The sequence below is a fragment of the Dendrobates tinctorius genome, unplaced genomic scaffold, assembly GCF_039654945.1.
Source record: "Dendrobates tinctorius isolate UK_male_01 unplaced genomic scaffold, ASM3965494v1 ptg000035l, whole genome shotgun sequence".
Classification (NCBI taxonomy): domain Eukaryota; kingdom Metazoa; phylum Chordata; class Amphibia; order Anura; family Dendrobatidae; genus Dendrobates; species Dendrobates tinctorius.
This window is the reverse complement of record NW_027361703.1, coordinates 58079171-58099912: the sequence shown is the minus strand read 5'-3', so window position 1 is coordinate 58099912 and position 20742 is coordinate 58079171. Positions and strand designations below refer to the sequence as shown.

General features: G+C 45.0%; 1 protein-coding gene across 4 annotated transcripts in view; it reads left to right on the top strand.

Annotated features, from left to right (window-relative positions):
• The window catches only part of GRAMD4 (GRAM domain containing 4), a 142515-nt gene that overhangs the window by 88539 nt on the left and 33234 nt on the right, over nucleotides 1-20742 (top strand). For all 4 annotated transcript variants that reach the window (XM_073573499.1, XM_073573497.1, XM_073573498.1 and 1 more), the window contains 5 exons: nucleotides 1709-1757; nucleotides 13023-13094; nucleotides 17041-17084; nucleotides 17182-17291; nucleotides 18710-18864. In XM_073573499.1, the coding sequence (XP_073429600.1) occupies nucleotides 1709-1757; nucleotides 13023-13094; nucleotides 17041-17084; nucleotides 17182-17291; nucleotides 18710-18864 (430 nt within the window). The remainder of the gene's footprint in view (nucleotides 1-1708; nucleotides 1758-13022; nucleotides 13095-17040; nucleotides 17085-17181; nucleotides 17292-18709; nucleotides 18865-20742) is intronic.

The following is a 20742-nucleotide window of genomic DNA, read 5'->3' as shown; positions in this document are numbered from 1 at the left end:
GACTAACGCCATTTATGGTAAGATTTGGAAGATGTTCTCATCTTGGTGTTCCCTAAGTGCCCTGGACCCCTTCCATCCCAATATCACACAGATCTTAGAATTTCTTCAAGACTGCTTAGTTCTAGGGCTCACTCCTAGTATAATAAAGGTACAGGTATCAGCTCTTAGTTCATTTTACAATCAAGATCTGGCAAGCCATAGCTGGATCAAGCGATTCATAACCTCAGCAACTAGAATCCGTCCCAGACTCCGTAGTCAGTTTCTCCGTGGGACTTAAACCTAGTTCTCAAAGGCTTGACCAGGGAACCGTTTGAGCCACTGTCTTCCATGGCTCTGGAAAACTTAACACTAAAAACTGTGTTTTTGGTAGCAATTACTACCGCAAGGGACATAGGAGAATCATAGGCCCTTTCAATACAGGAGCCATACTTGACCATCACAGAAGATAGCATCTTTCTAAGGTTAAATCCCTCCTTTATGCCTAAGGTAGTCTCAAACTTTCATAGGTTCCAGGACATTGTATTACCTTCGTTCTGTACAAACCCCTCCAACATGAAAGAAGCCTTTCACACCCTCGACGTCTGTAGAGTAGATCTTTTCTACCTTCAGCAGACGGAGAGTTGGAGGATTGACCAGATTTTATTTATTCAAATTTCCGGTCGGAATAAAGGCAAAAAGGCATCAAAAATTACAATCACGAATTGGATCAGGCAAGCTATCGGCCTCACCTACTTGTCACAGAATGTTCCTCCTCCTACATCTCTGAAAGCTCACTCTACTCGTCAGTATCAACATCATGGGCAGGAAGAGGGGACGCATCTTCTGAGCAGATATGCAGAGCCGCCACCTGGTCGTCTGTACATACATTCACCAGACACTATACACTAAATTTCAACAGGGATTTAACGTTTGGCCGATATGTTCTGCAGGCTGTTGTCCCTCCCTAAGAAATTAGTTGTTGGTATTTCTCCGATATGGCTGTCGTGGAAGGTGACTAGAGAAAATAGAATTAGTCTTACCGGTAATTCGGTTTCTGGGAACCTTCCACCGCAGCACTAATTTCCCTCCCTATCTGATACTCTTATTGGATGATTCCTACACCTTGGTGGTAACTACATGCTAGTGTGTCCAGAAAAAACACTGGAGATAGCAGGAAGGGGAGGGTTATTTAACCTCTTGTGCATTTCCTGTCCCCCATTAGGGCAGGGAGACATCCTCCGATATGGCTGTCGTGGAAGGTTCCTAGAAACCGAATTACCGGTAAGACTAATTATATTTTTAGAGCAATGCTAGGTATAAGCACGACCGTGGCAGAGGTGACTAGTCCATGAGATGGGTCCCGCCGGCTTCCCCGTCTGCCAGGTAACCTGACGGGTTTATCCCCATACACACAAGTATGGACCTGTCTGGGAGAAGCCATCAGGGGCACAATTCCTGGACTAGTCACCTCATCCATGGCTGCACATTGTATTCTTCCTAAACAGAGCAGCGATTCAGAATAGTCCAAAGAAGTTTTTAATTCAGAAGCCGATTTCTTGCTTCATGTGGTTTGGGCAGCATAAATCAGCTGTTTCCTGTTAACAGTAAATGGTTTACTTTATTAATACTAAACCAGTCACTTACTTGTAAAATGTGTTAACTGTTTTGTCGTTTGCATTAATTTTCCCATTTGTTATTTTCTATTCATGGTGTGTCTTTCTGTACATAGGGGTTGGAGGATACAGTGGTGCATTGTGCCTCAAGTTTCAGAACCCATAGTAAGTTCTTCAGCAGTTTTGTTACTACGGATTGCATGGGTGTATAGTATCTTTTATTCTTGAGAATTAAGGGCTTTTTCCCACAAAGTATATTTTACTCAATAGATCTTTGAATAATAATACGTTAATAATAATAACTTCCACAATTGGATGTGATTAAATAAAATGTTCCTGTGCTGAGATAATCTTATAAATGTGCCCCTGCTGTGTGCTGTGTAATGTCTGTGTATGACCGTACAGGAACATGGTCTGATCATGCCACAGCTCCTGGGCAGGGGGGAGAAAAAGATTATATGGACATTACAGCAGGGGATCACAGCTGATTCTTTCTGGAAGTAAAAACATTTCCCTGCCTGTTTTTAAGCAATGTTTTACCTCGGCAAAATCAGCTGCTCTCCCTTGCTGTCCAGTCTATAGACTGTCTATTACTACCCCTTGCCCAGGAGCTGGGGTATGATCAGACCATGTCCCAGCACAGACAGACACAGACATTACACAGTACACAGCAGGGACACATTTATAAGATTGTCTCAGCACAGGAACATTTTATTTAAACGCATCCAGTTGTGGAACTTAATCAATAGATCTTGGAATTATAATAAAGTATACTTTGTGGGAAACCCCTTTTAAAGGTTTCAGTCACTAGACAATCCCCTATTGCCAATACCTGTAAGAAGCGCTAATGAAGAGCAGTAACAGCCCCCCCCCACAAGTTCTAAAAATATGTGGTTGTGAATTATAGGGGAACTCTCCCTACATGCTGCAAAAAGTGATCAGGAGGTTGTGTTCAGTTTACAGGCTGTTAAGTTTCTTTTGTGTCTTTCTATGTATGTATAACCACTTAACATCCAGAGCTTTTTTCCATTTTGCATTTTCTTTTTTCACTCACCTCCTTCCCAGAACCATAACTTTTTTATTTTTCCATCAATATGGTCATGTGAGGGCTTATTTTTTGCAGGACAAGTTTTACTTTTGAACGACATCATTGGTTTTACCATGTCATGTACTAGAGAACGGGAAAAAAATTCCAAGTGTGGTGAAATTGCAAAAAAAGTGCAATCTCACACGTTTTTTGTTTGGCTTTTTTGCTAGTAGAGTTGAGCGAAACGAGTCGAAAAAATTCAAAAGTCGCCGACTTTTGGCAAAGTCGGGTTTCATGAAAGAAACCCGACCCTAGGATGAGGTCGGCCACGAGGTCGGCGACTTACGCGCCAAAGTCGCGTTTCAAAAGTTTGTTTTGCGCTCTTTTTCAGCCAATCAGGATCCACGGACACTGTGGGCAACGTGATGACATAGGCACGGGTCACCACCATCTTTCAGAAGGGCATGCAAGTGATTGGCTTGCTTTGGTGGGCGTCACAGGGGGTATAAAAGGGCGTGCACGCCGACCGCCATCTTACTTCTGCCGATCTTAGTATAGGGAGAGGTTGCTGCTGATTCTGTAGGGAGAGCGTTAGGCAGGGAAGAAGACAAAAAAACTGCTTCTGCTGCTAGCGATCTGGCCTGCACAACACATCAGTCACTGTGTGTGCAGTGCAAGGGGAGGCTATATAGTGGTGTATCAGTGGTGTTGGTTGTTGGCCTGCCTTCTAAGGCTTCCTGACATTCCTGCATTGCTGTTTACCCACTGCTCCGCAAACTGCTTTTTTAAAAGCAATCCAATCTCCCTTATCCTCTAGTCACTTTTGTCACAGCTGTGCCATCGAGCCTGTCACATAGCGCTCAGATATTCATTGGGCCTCACACAATCCAAAAGTGTCCAGTGTCCAAAAGTGTGTGCAGAGATTCAAAATCTCCCTTATCCTCTAGTCACTTTGGTCACAGCTGTGCCATCGAGCCTGTCACATAGCGCTCAGATATCAGTGGGCCTCACACAATCCAAAAGTGTCCAGTGTCCAAAAGTGTGTGCAGAGATTCAAAATCTCCCTTATCCTCTAGTCACTTTGGTCACAGCTGTGCCATCGAGCCTGTCACATAGCGCTCAGATATTCATTGGGCCTCACACAATCCAAAAGTGTCCAGTGTCCAAAAGTGTGTGCAGAGATTCAAAATCTCCCTTATCCTCTAGTCACTTTGCTCACAGCTGTGCCATCGAGCCTGTCACATAGCGCTCAGATATCAGTGGGCCTCACACAATCCAAAAGTGTCCATCCAGTGTCCAAAAGTGTGTGCAGAGATTCAAAATCTCCCTTATCCTCTAGTCACTTTGGTCACAGCTGTGCCATCGAGCCTGTCACATAGCGCTCAGATATCAGTGGGCCTCACACAATCCAAAAGTGTCCAGTGTCTGCAGAAATTCAATATCTCCCCTGTCCTATAGACACCTTGTACCTTGTTTTACCTTACTATATAGTTTGTTGGATTTTGTCTACATTTCTACCAAAAATGAGGAAGGCTGGTGGAAGAGGCCGTGGAATTGGGCGGGGGTTGGCAGCTGGTAATGATGGTGTTGGTGGTGGATCTGATGGTAGTGGCAAGAGCAAAATAGGACCGAATGCAGGAGGTGCTGTCCCTGCGTCATCGTCTGGCAACATAAGGCCTCGAACGCTTAGTTTTCTAGGAGTTGGCAAACCGCTTTTAAAGCCAGAGCATCAGGAAAAAGTTTTGTCTTACATTGCTGACTCAGCCTCCAGCTCTATCGCCTCTACTTCAGTTGTAAAAAGTAAAAGCACTGAGTCGTCATTGGAGGCTCATGTTCATGAACCACACCTTTCCTTGTGTCCTTCACCCCAACCAAGATTGAAGCATGACGCAGGCCATACTACTGATTACTCCATGGAGCTGTTTTCACATACCATGCCTGGATTATCAAGTCAAATGGTGAATTACCCAGGCCAAGATGAATCTGACATGGAGTGCACTGATGCACAGCCGCTGATGGATGATTCTGCTGGTACATTCACTCAGAGCACTACATTGTCCTCGCAGTGTACAGAGCCAGATTCTGACCCTGATGAGACTCAGGTGCCCCTTCCCGCACACTATACCACCATACACGGTGACACAGAGGAAGGTGCACATGACATAGAAGAGGAGGTGATGGATGACCCAGTTGTTGACCCAGATTGGCATCCATTGGGGGAAGAGGGTGCTGCTTCCAATAGCTCAGATGAGGAGCATCCACAGCAGACATCGACATCGCAACAGCTGTTATCTGGCAGGCCCGGAGCACTCCAAAGACAGGTTCCAAACATCAAAAGAGTTGCTGGACAGCTTGTCCAGAGGGGCAAAAGATCACAGCGTGCTAGGCCGCAAAATGTCTGCCAAAGTAGGAAGAGTGCAGTGTGGCACTTTTTTGAACAAAATCCTCATGATCAGGCCAAGGTTATCTGTAAGAAGTGCGCAAAGACCTTTAGCCGAGGGAAAAATCTGAAAAATTTGAATACCAGTTGCATGCTTAGACATTTAACCAGCATGCACTTGCAAGCGTGGACACAACACCAAACCTCAAGTGCCACATGTGCAACTGATCACAACGAAGGTAGTCAGCAACGCTACATTGTTTCCCCCACTGTAAGCCCACCGGTTAGCACAGCAGCAAATGTTGAGGTGTCGTTGCAAGACCACAGCAGTCAGGGAATCCCACTGTTATATCAACGAAAGACTGATTCTAGGCCATCAGAAAGAACACCAACTCCATCACCATCATCAACCCTCTCTCAGTCCGCCCTGTCCACCGCTACTTCCACCATATGCAGCTCTCAAGTCCAGCTCACCCTCCCAGACACTATGAGTAGGTCAAGAAAGTACTCAGTCTCTCATCCGCGTACACTGGGTTTGAACGCCCACATTGCCAAACTAATCTCGTTTGAGATGATGCCCTTTCGGTTGGTGGAAAGCACAGCTTTCCGCGAACTCATGGCCTATGCAGTACCACGCTATGACCTACCCAGTCGCCACTTCTTCTCTCGCAAAGCCATCCCAGCCCTCCACCATCATGTGAAAGACCGCATTGTCCATGCACTCAAGCAGTCAGTGAGCGGAAAGGTGCACCTCACAACTGATGCATGGTCCAGTCGGCATGGCCAGGGCCGTTACGTGTCCATCACTGCGCACTGGGTTAATGTGGTGGATGCAGGGTCCACAGGGGACAGCGGTGGTGGGACAGTGCTGCCTAGCCCACGGTATAGGAAACAGTTGGCTGTAGGCGTTCGACCCTCCTCCTCCTCCTCCTCCTCCTCCTCCTCCTCCAGAAGCGAAAGCTCGTCCACAGAGCGCAGTCGTACGAGCACTCCATCTGTAGCTGCCACTGTTGCACACGATGTGTCCCCCTATCGAGCAGCTAGTGGAAAGCGTCAGCAGGCTGTGTTGCAGATGATGTGTTTGGGCGACAGACACACCGCCGAGGTGCTGGCCGAGTACTTGAAGCGACAAACTGAGTCATGGCTGGGCAGTGTACGTCTTGAGGCAGGCAAGGTAGTTAGTGATAACGGCCGTAATTTTGTGGCAGCCATAGCCCTTTCAAAACTCAGCCACATACCTTGCTTGGCTCACACCTTGAACCTGGTGGTGCAGTGCTTCCTCAAAAATTATCCGGAGTTAACAGCCCTGCTCCAGAAGGTGCGAAGACTGTGCGCGCACATCCGCCGGTCGCCTGTACACTCCGTTCGTATGCAGAAGCTGCAGCGATTGCTCCACCTTCCCAACCACCGCCTCATTATCGACATTGCAACAAGGTGGAACTCCACCCTGCACATGGTGGAGCGGCTGTGCGAGCAGAGGCAGGCCATAATGCATTTGTGGGAGGATACACGGCCAGGCACTTTGAGAGCAGACATGGAGTTGACAGGTGTGCAGTGGTCGAAGCTGAAAGACCTTTGTAAAGTCCTTCAGTGTTTTGAGGAATGCACACGGCTGGTAAGCGCAGACGACGCCATCCTAAGCATGAGCATCCCACTTATGCGTCTGCTCATGCAAACTTTGACGCACCTTAAGGAGCAGGCGTCTGCAGCCAATGTTGATGAGGAGGAAGAGGAGGAGGGAATCCTTGATGACATTCAGCCATTGTCTGCTCAGGGACCTCTCCTGGACGAGGTGGAGGAAGAAGAGGAGGAGGAGGATGATGATGGGGATGATTACTTAGGGGAGGAGGATGCATCTCGTGGGGCAAGTGAAAATGTTGGCGTGGCAAGGTCTGGTACAGGGTTTGTGCGTGACTGGAGGGATGTGGATTTGCCAGAAAGTGCTCCTCCACCCAGCACTCGCAGTGCATCATTGACACCGGGAACATTGGCCCACATGTCAGATTATGCCTTGCGGATCCTAAAAAGGGACCCCCGCATTGCCAAAATGATGAACGATGACGAGTACTGGTTGGCCAGCATCCTGGATCCACGCTATAAAGGCAAATTACAAAACATCATGCCACAGGAGAACCTTGACCTAATATTGGCTAATAAACAAGCAACTCTGGTAAATCGGTTGCTTGAGGCATTCCCAGCACACAGCAGCGGTGATGGTTCTCACACGAGCCGTACGGGCCGGGGGCAGCTTGGCAGAGGTGTTCGTGGTGCACACAGCAGAAGTGGCGTTGGAGACAGGGGTTTCATGACAATGTTGTGGACTGATTTTTCAAATACCGCTCACACAACTGGTAATACTGCATCGATGGAAAGTGACAGGAGACAGCAGTTGTCAACTATGGTTACAAACTACTTTTCCTCCCATATCGATGTTCTCCCACACAGGTCATTCCCCTTTGACTATTGGGCCGCTAAACTGGACACCTGGCCTGAATTGGCCCAATATGCCTTACAGGAGCTCGCTTGCCCAGCTGCAAGTGTGCTATCGGAAAGAGTCTTCAGTGCAGCTGGATCAATCCTGACAGAAAAAAGGACCCGTCTGTCAACCCAAAATGTGGATGATCTAACCTTCATTAAAATGAACCACGCATGGGTTTCCAAGGATTTTGTCCCACCTCTTCCCCTGATGACACATAGGGTGACAGAAAAATGGCTTGCTTTGGTCCACCTCTTCCTGGTACTTCACCTATTTCGCCTTTTGCATCAGCTGAATGTCCAACATCAACATATGCCACTTTCTAAAACTCCCTAACTGTGCTGCCTCCCCCCCCCCCCCCCCCCCATGGCCGGGGTCACCACCTAGCGCACGACACCGTGCGAGTGCCGTTGCCCTGGACAGGTGGGTAGGCCGACTCTTGGGCGCGGGCACTGGCACAGGGTCCCTCATAGTGCAATCAAGTGTCTCTGACGGTGGTGGTGCACACCCGCCGTCAGACACACCGCTGTACTATGAGGGGCCCAGTGCCAGTACCGACTCCCACGAGTGGGCCCCCCTTGCTTGGGCAGGGCCCCAGCATTTGCAATCTTTACCTCTCCCTGCTCCTCCGCTGTGTAATCTGGGCTGTCAAATCCATACTGGGCCTAACACCATCTGAGCCTGCCTCCTGATATATAGACATATATTTTGAATGTGTACGCTATCCATACATGTTATCTGGGGATACGGTACCCTTTCTAACCTTTGTGCAATCACTTGCAAGCCATACTGGGCCTTACACCGTCTGAGCCTGCCTCCTGATGTATAGACATATATTTTGAATGTGTACGCTATCCATACATGTTATCTGGGGATACGGTACCCTTTCTAACCTTTGTGCAATCACGTGCAATCCATACTGGGCCTAACACCGTCTGAGCCTGCCTCCTGAGACATATATTTGGAATGTGTACGCTATCCATACATGTTATCTGGGGATACGGTACCCTTTTTAACCTTTGTGCAATCACGTGCAATCCATACTGGGCCTAACACCGTCTGAGCCTGCCTCCTGAGACATATATTTTGAATGTGTACGCTATCCATACATGTTATCTGGGGATACGGTACCCTTTCTAACCTTTGTGCAATCACGTGCAATCCATACTGGGCCTAACACCGTCTGAGAATGATAGATGGGGCCCACCATACACTGGAACATTCCAAAGGTGGACATCAGACACTGGAGCAGCGTTTACAGGGCCCATTATACACTAGAGCATTAGAAATGGGGCCCATTATGTTTGGAGCATTATTTGGGCCCATAAGACAGTAGAGCTTCATCCATGGGGACCAACATATACTGTAGCATTATGTGGAGCTCATCATATACTGTTTCAAACATTATATGGGACCAATGATTCTGTATGGAGAAATAGATGGGCCTCGTCATGAGATGTAAAAAGTGAGGTATTTTTCATTGTACTATACCGCTATTTCTCTGCCGTATCGGAGCATGATGAGTTGTGGTATGTGTTAAAGGGGCGCTCTTTCGCCCAGGGCACATGAAAACCTGCAGCCAGCCCTCCCCCCCCCACAGTCTGTAGCCAAATAACCCCCATTTTTCAGTGCGTAACTTGTATTATGAAGTTAATTAAGGTTGACAAGCTTAAGTAAGAAGAATTGATGCTTTTGGCATTCAAATGGGCACTGTAGGTGTGTTTCCTGTCCTCCTCTCACTGCCGACTTTTATTCCCATTGACTTACATTGGGTTTCGTGTTTCGGGACGACCCCGACTTTTCCCTATAATCGGACGATCTTGCTCGACTTTTGGAAAAGTCGGGTTTCACGAAACGAAACGCGACCCTAAAAAACCAAAAGTCGCTCAACTCTATTTGCTAGGTTCACTAAATGCTAAAATTGACCTGCCATTATGATTCTCCAGGTCATTATGAGCTCATAGACACCAAACATGCCTAGGTTCTTTTTCATCTAATTGGTGAAAAAAATTCCAAACTTTGCTAAAAAAAAAAAAAAAAAAAGCACCATATTCCGGTACCCCTAGCATCTCTATTTTTTGTGATCTGGGACCAAGTGAGGGTTTATTTTTTGCTTGCTGAGCTGACGTTTTTATTGATACCATTTTGGTGCAGATATGTTCTTTTGATCGCCCGTTATTGCATTTTAATGTAATGTCACGGCGACCAAAAAAACGTAATTCAGGCGTTTTGATTTTTTCTTTCCCCCACTACGTCATTTAGCGATCAGGTTAATCCTCTTTTTTATTGATCGATCGGGCAATTCTGAATGCGGCGATACCAAATGTGTGTGTGGTTTTTTTTTTTTTTTTTTTTTTTTTTTTTTAAATTTTGAATGGAGCAAAAGGGGGGGGATTTGAACTTTTTATATTTTTTATTTTTTTTTTTATATTTTTAAGACTATTTTTCTTTAACTTTTGGCATGCTTCAATAGCCTCCATGGGTGGATTGAAGCTGCTATAGCCAGATCAGCTCTGCTGCATAGAGCCAATGCTCAGATCGCCTCTATGTAGCAGAATTACAGACTTGCTATGAGCGCCAACCACCAGGTGGCGTTCATAGCAATCTGCCATCAACAACTATAGAGGTCTCAAGGAGCCCACATCAAAGCGGGGGATACTGACATTGGCGTAATAGTACGTCTGATGGCAGTAAGGGGTTAAAACTACTTGAGACCTGATATACACTTAGAGATTCACTCACCTGCTTTTTGCTACCCCCATCTCATGTGCAGGCAGAGACTGATTACAGCGATTTGTCATTTACTGGGCTTCAATAAAAATCAGATTCATCTGCTCCAGATCTGTCAGTTCTCAGAATGTTAAAGGGGTATTTCCATCTCCAAGATCCTATCCCAATATGTAGTAAGTGTAATAATATTAGCAAATATCTCCAATTAGAAATGTGGCATAGTTCTTCTGATTCGCTGTGTTGCTTACCCCATGTGCTGGGCATTTCAGTAGCTTAGGTATTCATGGTAACAATGACTAACAACTAACTGTCACTATATAAATCATATCAAGGAAAAAGCACCAAAAGGAACCAAGTACTAAAAATGTGGAACTTTATTGAAAACAACAATAAAATATGCAGATTTAAGTAAATGAGGAAATGACAATGGTGAGCCAAAAGAGATGGAACCACAATAATAAGCAGGCAGACCAGCAGGCAATGTAAGCAAATGTATATAAGCAGGTTTGCTCAAAAGTTCATGTGCACTGTGCAATAGAGTGTACCCAAAGGTATAATATAGATGGTAATTGTATCCAGACACAGGGGTACACAGAAAAGCAGAGCAGTCCAAAGGGGCTGTATGCCAGAATTGTAAAAGATGTGCTGAGCAAAAGCGTAAAAGGAGAGTACATCAATGCCTAGGAGGTTACCTGCAAGACACAGGTGCCACCCGCCCCCAACGCTCGTTTCGGCACAGTGCACTCCCCCGGAAGAAGGCAATACGACGAAATGCGCCCACACCGCTGACTGTCAGCTTTCTGTCCATGCGCAGTGTACCCAGCTGCCAATCAGTGGTGGGAGTGGGATTATACAGAGCTAATGAATATGGAGGCCTACCTGGTAGAGTAGATATTGTTCTCTAGTGATAATCTCCTTCTGGTAAAACAGTGATTTTAGCAAAATTAAAGCAAGCAGCCCAGTAAGTGACACATCGCTGGAATCAGGGTTTCTGTCTCTACAAAAGGCTACAAATCTGGTGACAGATTCCTTTTACATTTAATAGCTTCTCTTTTTTGTTGCATGTAGTGTTTCTGTGTTTTTTATTACGGACGTGTGTGGAGATACACACTCACATGCACGAGCTCGGCACCATCCCAGCCTTCTAGGGTATAGGATATCGGTGCAGATGGTACCCCGGATTATATGCAGTTCCCATGGCAGCAATGTACCTGATGTAAAGGGTAATCTAATAACATTTCTCAGTGTTGTAGCCTCAGGCTTTCGGCCCAGAACCTCAAGTAGTAGAACACCCAAATTGAAGTTTTAGCTTATAACTTGTATATCAATTTGTTATTGCGTTTTGTTGTTAAAATCGGTGTGTTTTTCTAGTCCCAGAGGTGACATGATGGCAGCCATCACGTGTCCTCTGCAGTAAGTGCTTGCATTGTGCCCGCTGGTAATGTCACCCTCAGATGGCCATTACTGGGTCAGTCCAGCTTGTGATGTCATATGGTAACAGGCCGGCCTTTAGAGAACACTATCCTGAGCGGCATCAGATTTTTAGCAGATTTTTAATTCCTTTTTTAACCTGTGTATTTACAGTATATCGACCCCTAAAAGACCTTTTTTGTGATCAGTTTTGGCTGCCTTCACCATTTTGAAGTGAAGCTTTAATGAAACTGTGAAATTATTATAATTATAATAATTATTTATACAGGTACGTTCACACTTTGGTTGGCACCTCCGACAGACGTGTGCTGTACACACATCCAGAAAGTGACATTGGCAAACAAATGGCGAGCGGGCCCTGCAGGTTACAGCTTGGGCACATCTAGGCGGTGTAGCTGTTGGCTCTAGTGTCTAATCGTTGGGTTGTACTGACACCTTGTGGCACAGTGATGAATTACGGACTGCATCTGTGCTGCTTTTTCACTTGCTCTTGTAAACTGTGTGTTCACCTTTTAAGTGAAATAGTCAGATGGACTCTAGACTCTTTCCGTAAAATGTCCTTTTTTATTCTCTTCTTTGTCCAATAGTGTATCATAGTGCTTACACAGCTATGTGACCTCTTGTGATGTAAAAATGTGTAGCTGTTGTGACACAAACCTTTAAAATGTTACAATTTGATGAATTTCTGGCTTGGTTCACAATGCCGCATTCATTTGAGGCATGATTGAAGATCGGCGTGTGTTATGAGGCATCAGCTATCCTGCAAATATTCCCGTGCATTGTGCTATGCAAGTGTGTAATGTCGGCCTCCTAATATAGTGACGGCGTTGGGTTTGGGATGTGTTTATGCCACCAGTGACTTAGTAGGTTTGTACATTGTGTTCGTCACAGCACTCTTATAGATCTTCTTTAGATCTGTTCACCGCACTCTGAGGAGTTCTGCAGAGCCGATCATAAATGGAGGAGCACAGCGCCCTTCATTTTAGCAATCAGTGGAGGTATGTGACCCCAGAGCTTTACCCATCAGACTTCTGACATGACAGATGGTTTTTACCTGATAGGAACCCGCTGTCCCCCTACCAAATGTGAACCACTTTGCATAGCGCATGTTCATACAAATTGTGCAATAGGAGCGGTCTTATTCCACCTCCCCAAGTAGAGACTGCTGCAAACAATCTGGATGACCCTTTTACCATGATAGTGATCACCGTGATTCTGTCATGGTCTACCTGCTGTTTAGGGGCAGTCTAAACCGCCCTTCTAGGTCTTACTATAGGCCAAGGACTTCACATTTGTATATGAAATGAGAAAAAAATTGGGAATTTCTGAAGTCAAAATTATGATCGTCTTTTTTATTTTATTTTTTTATTTTTTATACATTTTCAGGAGCCTCCAAAGGAAGACCTTACTGTGTCTGAGAAGTTCCAGTTGGTTCTGGATGTAGCACAGAAAGCCCAGGTCTGTTCAGCGTCACCGGACTGAGAGTTTGCTCCTAGACCAGCAGTACATCCTCGGCTGTCTTGTGTGTGTCCTATATTTATTGTGTTTTATAGGAGCTATTGAAACAGTATATAGTGTGGCCCCCTTGACTGTTTCCAGAACCCTAACCATCTGTGACTGCCCCAGAGAGATTTTACTTTCCATATCAGCCATCAGCGGCTGAGAGATTAAAGGCCCATTACCGTATATACTTGTGTATAAGGCAACTTTCACACTTGCGTTTTTTTTTGCGCTGCGCACCGTGCGCAGTGCAAATGCACGTAAAAAACGCATCATGCGTTTTTGTGCTTTTTTTTTTGCAGTTTTGCTCGCGTTTTTTAAAAAAAACGTATGCGTTTTTTTGCGCTGACGTGCGCATTAACATGTGCACGTCAGCGCACCCATAGACTATAATGGGTGGTTGGGTGGAAAAAAAACGCATTGCATGTGAATGCGTTTTTTTGGGGCAAGTCGGACGCTCAAAAAATGCAAGAGAGTGCATTTTGTGCGCCCGAGCGCACTGCAAAAAAAACGCACGCACATACAAACGCGTACAAACGCATGTGTATGCGCACCCATGTTAATAATAGGAACAAAATACGCATGCGGTTTTTTGCGCAAAAAAAATGCAAGTGTGAAACCAGCCTCAGCCAAGTTTTTCGGCACTTTTTTTTGTGCTGAAAACGCCCCCCTCATACTTGAATCCTTATCCACAAAGCCCTCTAGAGAAATGAATATTCTTTTCTCTTATTGTGCACACAGTGACAGCCGCAGCTGCTGGCTTCCAGCACACATCCTGCTCACCTTCCAGCACACATCCTGCTCACCTTCCTGTGCGCCCTCGCTGCATCTCCTTTATTCCGGCACCAGCAGCTCTTCCTGCAGAGCGATTACCTGACCCCGGTCATTAAGGTAATGAATATGTACGCCTCTCCACTCCTATAGGCATGGAATGAGTATTCATTACCTTGATGAGCGGGGCCACGTGATTGCTTTGCAGGAAGTGCTGCTGACGCTGGAACGAGATGCAGCGAGGGCGTGCAGGCAAGGTATGTAAGATGTGTTTGTTTGTTTTTTATTTTTATGGGAACCATGCATTCAAGGATAGGGGATAAGGAGCCATACATACAAGTACAGGGAGGTGGAGCCATGTATACAAGGATAGGGACGGGGAGGCATGCATACAAGAATGGGGATAAGGAGCCATGCATACAAGGATGGGGATAAGGAGCCATGCATACAAGGACCGGGATAAGGAGCCATGCATACAAGGATGGGGATAAGGAGGCATGCATACAAGGATAGGGGATAAGGAGCCATACATACAAGTACAGGGAGGTGGAGCCATGTATACAAGGATAGGGATGGGGAGGCATGCATACAAGGATAGGGGATAAGGAGCCATGCATACAAGAATGGGGATAAGGAGCCATACATACAAGGATAGGGGATAAGGAGCCATACATACAAGTACAGGGAGGTGGAGCCATGTATACAAGGATAGGGATGGGGAGGCATACATACAAGGATGGGGATAAGGAGCCATGCATTCAAGGATAGGGGATAAGGAGCCATACATACAAGTACAGGGAGGTGGAGCCATGTATACAAGGATAGGGGATAAGGAGCCATACATACAAGTACAGGGAGGTGGAGCCATGTATACAAGGATAGGGATGGGGAGGCATGCATACAAGGATGGGGATAAGGAGCCATGCATTCAAGGATAGGGGATAAGGAGCCATACATACAAGTACAGGGAGGTGGAGCCATGTATACAAGGATAGGGATGGGGAGGCATACATACAAGGATGGGGATAAGGAGCCATGCATTCAAGGATAGGGGATAAGGAGCCATACATACAAGTACAGGGAGGTGGAGCCATGTATACAAGGATAGGGGATAAGGAGCCATACATACAAGTACAGGGAGGTGGAGCCATGTATACAAGGATAGGGATGGGGAGGCATGCATACAAGGATTGGGGATAAGGAGCCATGCATTCAAGGATAGGGGATAAGGAGCCATACATACAAGTACAGGGAGGTGGAGCCATGTATACAAGGATAGGGACGGGGAGGCATGCATACAAGGATGGGGATAAGGAGCCATGCATACAAGAATGGGGATAAGGAGCCATGCATACAAGGATAGGGGATAAGGAGCCATACATACAAGTACAGGGAGGTGGAGCCATGTATACAAGGATAGGGACGGGGAGGCATGCATACAAGAATGGGGATAAGGAGCCATGCATACAAGGATGGGGATAAGGAGCCATGCATACAAGGATAGGGGATAAGGAGCCATACATACAAGTACAGGGAGGTGGAGCCATGTATACAAGGATAGGGACGGGGAGGCATGCATACAAGAATGGGGATAAGGAGCCATGCATACAAGGATGGGGATAAGGAGCCATGCATACAAGGATGGGAATAAGGAGCCGTACATACAAGGATAGGGGATAAGGAGCCATGCATACAAGGATGGGAATAAGGAGCCGTACATACAAGGATAGGGGATAAGGAGCCATGCATACAAGGATAGGGGATAAGGAGCCATGCATACAAGGATAGGGGATAAGGAGCCATGCATACAAGGATAGGGGATAAGGAGCCATGCATACAAGGATAGGGGATAAGGAGCCATGCATACAAGGATGGGGATAAGGAGCCATGCATACAAGGATAGGGTAAAATGAGCCATGCATACCAGGTTAGGGATGAGGGGATAATGCATTCCAGGCTTCTACTCGAGTCAATAAGTTTACTCAGTTTTTCGTGGCAAAATTTGGTGCCTTGGCTTATGCTTGTGTTGGCTTATACTCGAGTATAAACAGTTATTATTATTGTAGATGAATGCAGTAAGGCTGGCTCTGAGACTTATTAAAGGGACTCTTGTCAGCACAGAATGACTGTTCAAACCAAGCACTGTGCATCATGGTGCTACCATACCTTTAAATACACCTTCCCACCTGCTTGTTTTTCTTCTTATCTCCGCCCTTCTCATGCTCTGAGGCCAGAGCTGTCAATCAAAGAAGGGGCAGAGATAGAAGGAAAACAAGCAGGTGGGAAGGTGTATGTAAATATGTGGCTCCGCCATGAAGCACCGAGCGCCTGTGCATGGTTTGAACAGTCATTCCGTGCTGACAGTCCCTGTAATAGCAGCTAAGTTGTTCACCTTTTTGTGATAGGTCTGTATGTTTGCTAAAGGAACCAGTATCCCCCTAGAAGTAGTCTGTCTTAGCTGGAGTCACACATAGCAACTTACCAGTGATCCCGACAACGATATCAACGTTTCAGGATCGCTGGAAAGTCGCTATGTGATCGCTGGTGAGCTGTCAAACAGACAGCTTCACCAGCGATCAGCACAGCGACGCCGAGCGCGTGGCGTCGCTGTGTTCGTTAGTTACCAGCGGCTGATACAGGGAGCTGGTAACTAACGTACACATCGGGTATCTAAGGGACGCGCGTCCCTTGGATACCCGATGTGTACGTTAGTTACCAGCTGATCGCTGGTCTTCCGCCTGTCACACGCAGCAATGCATGCTGGCCAGCGGGAGATCAGCGACCAAAGAAATGTCCAGAGGTTTCTTGCAGCGATCAGCGATACCGGCAGGGGGGCCGGTATCTGATCGCAGTCACACACAGCGATCTCGCTGGTGAGATCGCTGTTGTGTCACAAAACTTGTGACTCAGCAGCGATCTCGCTAGCGAGATTGCTATGTGTGACAGGGCCTTTACAATGTTGCTGAAGTGTGACCTTTGAGAAAAATATATGCCCATTAATAAATGAAGTTAATGTCTTGTAAGTTGTCTCACTCCTTCTGTCAGTATGGTGTTTTTCATTGCAGCACTTTGGTATATTATGGCCAGTTCCACTCTGCAATAAAACGTAATAATCCTTGTGCTCTTTTCTCAGAACCTGTTTGGAAAGATGGCAGACATACTGGAAAAAATAAAAAAGTATGTGATGTATGTTATTTTTAGAGCTTTTTAGTTAGTTAGTTTGTGTGTGTATATATGTATATACAAATCTGTTCCTTTTATGTTTCAACTTTAGCCTTTTCATGTGGGTCCAGCCAGAAATTACACAGAAACTATATGTTGGCTTATGGGCGGCCTTCATCGCATCCTGTTTTTTTCCATATAGACTGATTGGACTCTGTATAGGTAAGTAGTACACTAATTGGTGTTATTGTTCTGAATATTTTTTTTTCTATACGCTAATACTTAGTAAGTTGATACATTTGGTGAAGAAATCTGATGTTCTTCTTTATTCAGTATTTGACGTTTTCTGCTACTTAGATTTTGGTGCACAAGGGCCGGACTGTACAGAGGGTCTTCTCCTCCCGGTCTGTGATTCCACCTGCCTCCGGTCTGTGAATGACCTTCCTCCTCTTTGACATATCAGCAATGACCGGAGGCAGGTGGAAGGGATGGGAAACACAGATAGGGAGAAGAAAACCCTTTGTACAGTCTGGTCCTTGTCCACCAATATTTAATTATCAGAAAATTTCAAATGATTAAAGACGCACATTACTTTACATTACAAAATGGTGCTGATAGGTTCTCTTTTAAAGGACAGCTAAAATCAAATACCGTAAAGATCTATTTGGCGCACTGTGAATCCCGTAACCCTTTACGCCGCCACATCATGTAAAATTATGTGATCTGATGTCAAAGCCTGCACCATACCTGGCAGATGCTTCCTGTGTATCTGCCTATAAGATCCGCATTTAAAGGCCTTTAGTCACTGACAGTAGCATTGAAATGGCGTCACTGCTGGTGTGCACCCATGCACTAGCTGTCATCATCTCCCGGTAACGTGATCACAGTGAACAGGAGGGTTGTCATTTCAGCTGGGGACCTACTGCTAGCCCCAGTAAATGCAGTCTTGGTCGGCCCTCCTTTAATGCTCCGCCTATAAGCAATCAAATTATCGCTGGTTTAAGTCCCACAGAGACACTGAAGATTAAAACAAAAGTTTTTTAAGTCTAAAAAAATATCTGTTTTAAATCACCACCTTTTCCTACTATCAAAATAAAGAACTGAAGAAAATTGGCAAATAAAAATATTTGGTATTTCTCCGACAGAAAAAGTTTGATATATCAACATATAAAATTAGTTTACTCTTACATTAATGCCAACAAGAAAGAAGTAAAGATCTGAATTTTTTATTTTCACTACTAAGTGTTTTTATATTTGTTTGGTAACGCCATACTTGTACTGACCTGAAGAGTTATACTACCAAGTAATTTTTTACTGTACAAAGAATGGCATAAAAATAAAACTCGGTTTTTTTTTTTCTTTTTACCTAACTTGGAATTGTGTCCCCATTTTTTAGTACAGTACATGGTAATGTGAACTGTCATATTCAAAACTACAAATGGCTCTGCAAAAAACAGCCCTCCTATGGCTTTCTTCATGGATAAATAAAAAAAAAAATTTGTCTCTTGGAAGTAGGGGAAAATTAAAAAAAGCACAGAAGTTTGAACACTTTCTGGTCCTGAAAGGGCTAACAATCAACATGTAGTATTCCACTAGATTTATTATATTGCTTGCTCATGTGATCCTTTTTGCTTTTTTAGGGCTCTACGCTGGAATTAAGTTTTTCCTCATTGATTTCGTTTTCAAGCGGTGTCCGAGGTTCCGTGACAAGTATGACACTCCATACATTATCTGGACAAACCTCCCTACAGATCCACAGCTTAAAGAACGAACAAATGTAACTGCGTCTAGAAGGGTGAGCATAGAAACCGCAATATAAAATGTGGAGTCGCCTACATTAAACATGCATCAGCTGATAAATATTCCTGTACAAGAAGATAAAGGGGAGCAGTTATCCAGGCCTTTTGCAGATATTTTCAGTTGTAAAAAAATAAATGTCACCTATGACTGCTAATAAATTTGTTCTAGATAAAATTTCCCAATAGTCACTGAACAATTAGTAATATTTCAATGATGAAAAAGTCTGCAATCCAGAATAGTAGTAACATTGTAGAAAATTCATGCTGTCTTATATTACACATCACGTCAAAGCAAATGTGTGAACAGACTTGGCATTATAAACTTCACCCATTGCTTTATATTTAGTTCTCCTGTCTGATACAAAGATCTTTTTCAACATTTGCCATATTCACACATCATATGTCATGTCCTAGTCTTTGAAGCGAACTAGGGAGATGAGCCCACATCTTTTCTGGCAGCTATGTTTTCTACAGCCTTCATCTGGCTTTAACAGCAATGTGTGTAGCAGAGCACTTCCCGCTGCTGTCAGCTGCTTAATTGCCACTGTCGGTCTATTGATGGCAACATTACAGTGCTTGGTCCAGGGAGCACGCTGTTCTATGTGCCCATCCTTCCCCTACGTAATTGTGGGGTGCTGATGGATTGCTATGTCAGCCAGGGTTCTGCTGAAGACACCTGTGCCAGCCCTTATGGTGCCCCTTAGAAGTCCAGCCTGTGACTGTGCTTTTTAGGAGACCACGATATTTACTATGTACTGCAATACTGTGGCATTGCTGTAAACTAATACAAGTGATCGGATGATCACAGGTTCAAGTCCCATAGGATACAGTAAGTGATAAAGTTCTAATGCCCCATTTTTATTTTTTTTTACGGTATTATAACAGCTTGAAATTTAGCATTCTCGTAAGAGTAAATGTATGATTCTTACCAAATTTTTCATGTTGAACTGGACACATGATAGAGGCTGCAAAGCAGAATAAACTTTTTTTTTAAATATATAATTTCATCTGTACATTGTGGAGATAGTCACATTCAATGGAGTTGGCACCTAATTAAGTACAAGTGGGTGTTATCAAACAGGTGTCACTGAGAGCATGTACTTCTCCTTGTATGATGCTGACCAATCATGAGCATGTAGCAATAATTTTGGGAAAGAAGAACACATCCTAACATAGCTTAGAGTAGCTTTCTCCGTGTTAGTTTTGACCAACAACTCTGATCTTCCAGTCTAAGCTCCTGCATGATTAGAATGCCTAGATGACTTGCACCTTTCAGATAAGATCCCTGTGTTTTGGAGGAGCAGAACAGCTGAGTTTAGCTGCGTCACAATACAAACCCTTCTCTCAAGCTGTCCTTTTATAGCTCTGTCACCTCTGCTGTGCAGCTCCTTCCACATGCTACCTCTGGAGATATGTGATACTGACACTTTGAGCACTCATCTGTTGTTCTTAACTTGTACTTGTTCTGCAGTGAGATCAGAGCATGGTGTCATTACATCTTACATATGTGTGAGTCTAGAACCAGACAGGTTATTACTGGGTGAGATGTAATGACACCTTGATCTCCTTGCAGAGCGATTACAAGTTGCTTGAGCACAGCAGACATAAGTGTGATTTCTGACATTCTCTGTAGTCCGTAGAGCTGATATGAGGATTTGTTATGTGATGCAGCTAAACTCTGCTACGCTGCCTCTCCACCCCGACCCCCCAAACAGTGACTCACGTAGGAAGTTAGGCTGAGTTCACACGTGGCGTTTTTTTCGCGTTTCCGCGGCGGTTTTAACCGCGCGATTTTGCCGCGAAAACGCGAAAAATAAGCATCCCATGCATTCCTATGGGATTCCGCAATGCTGTGCTAATGCGGCGGTTTTTAC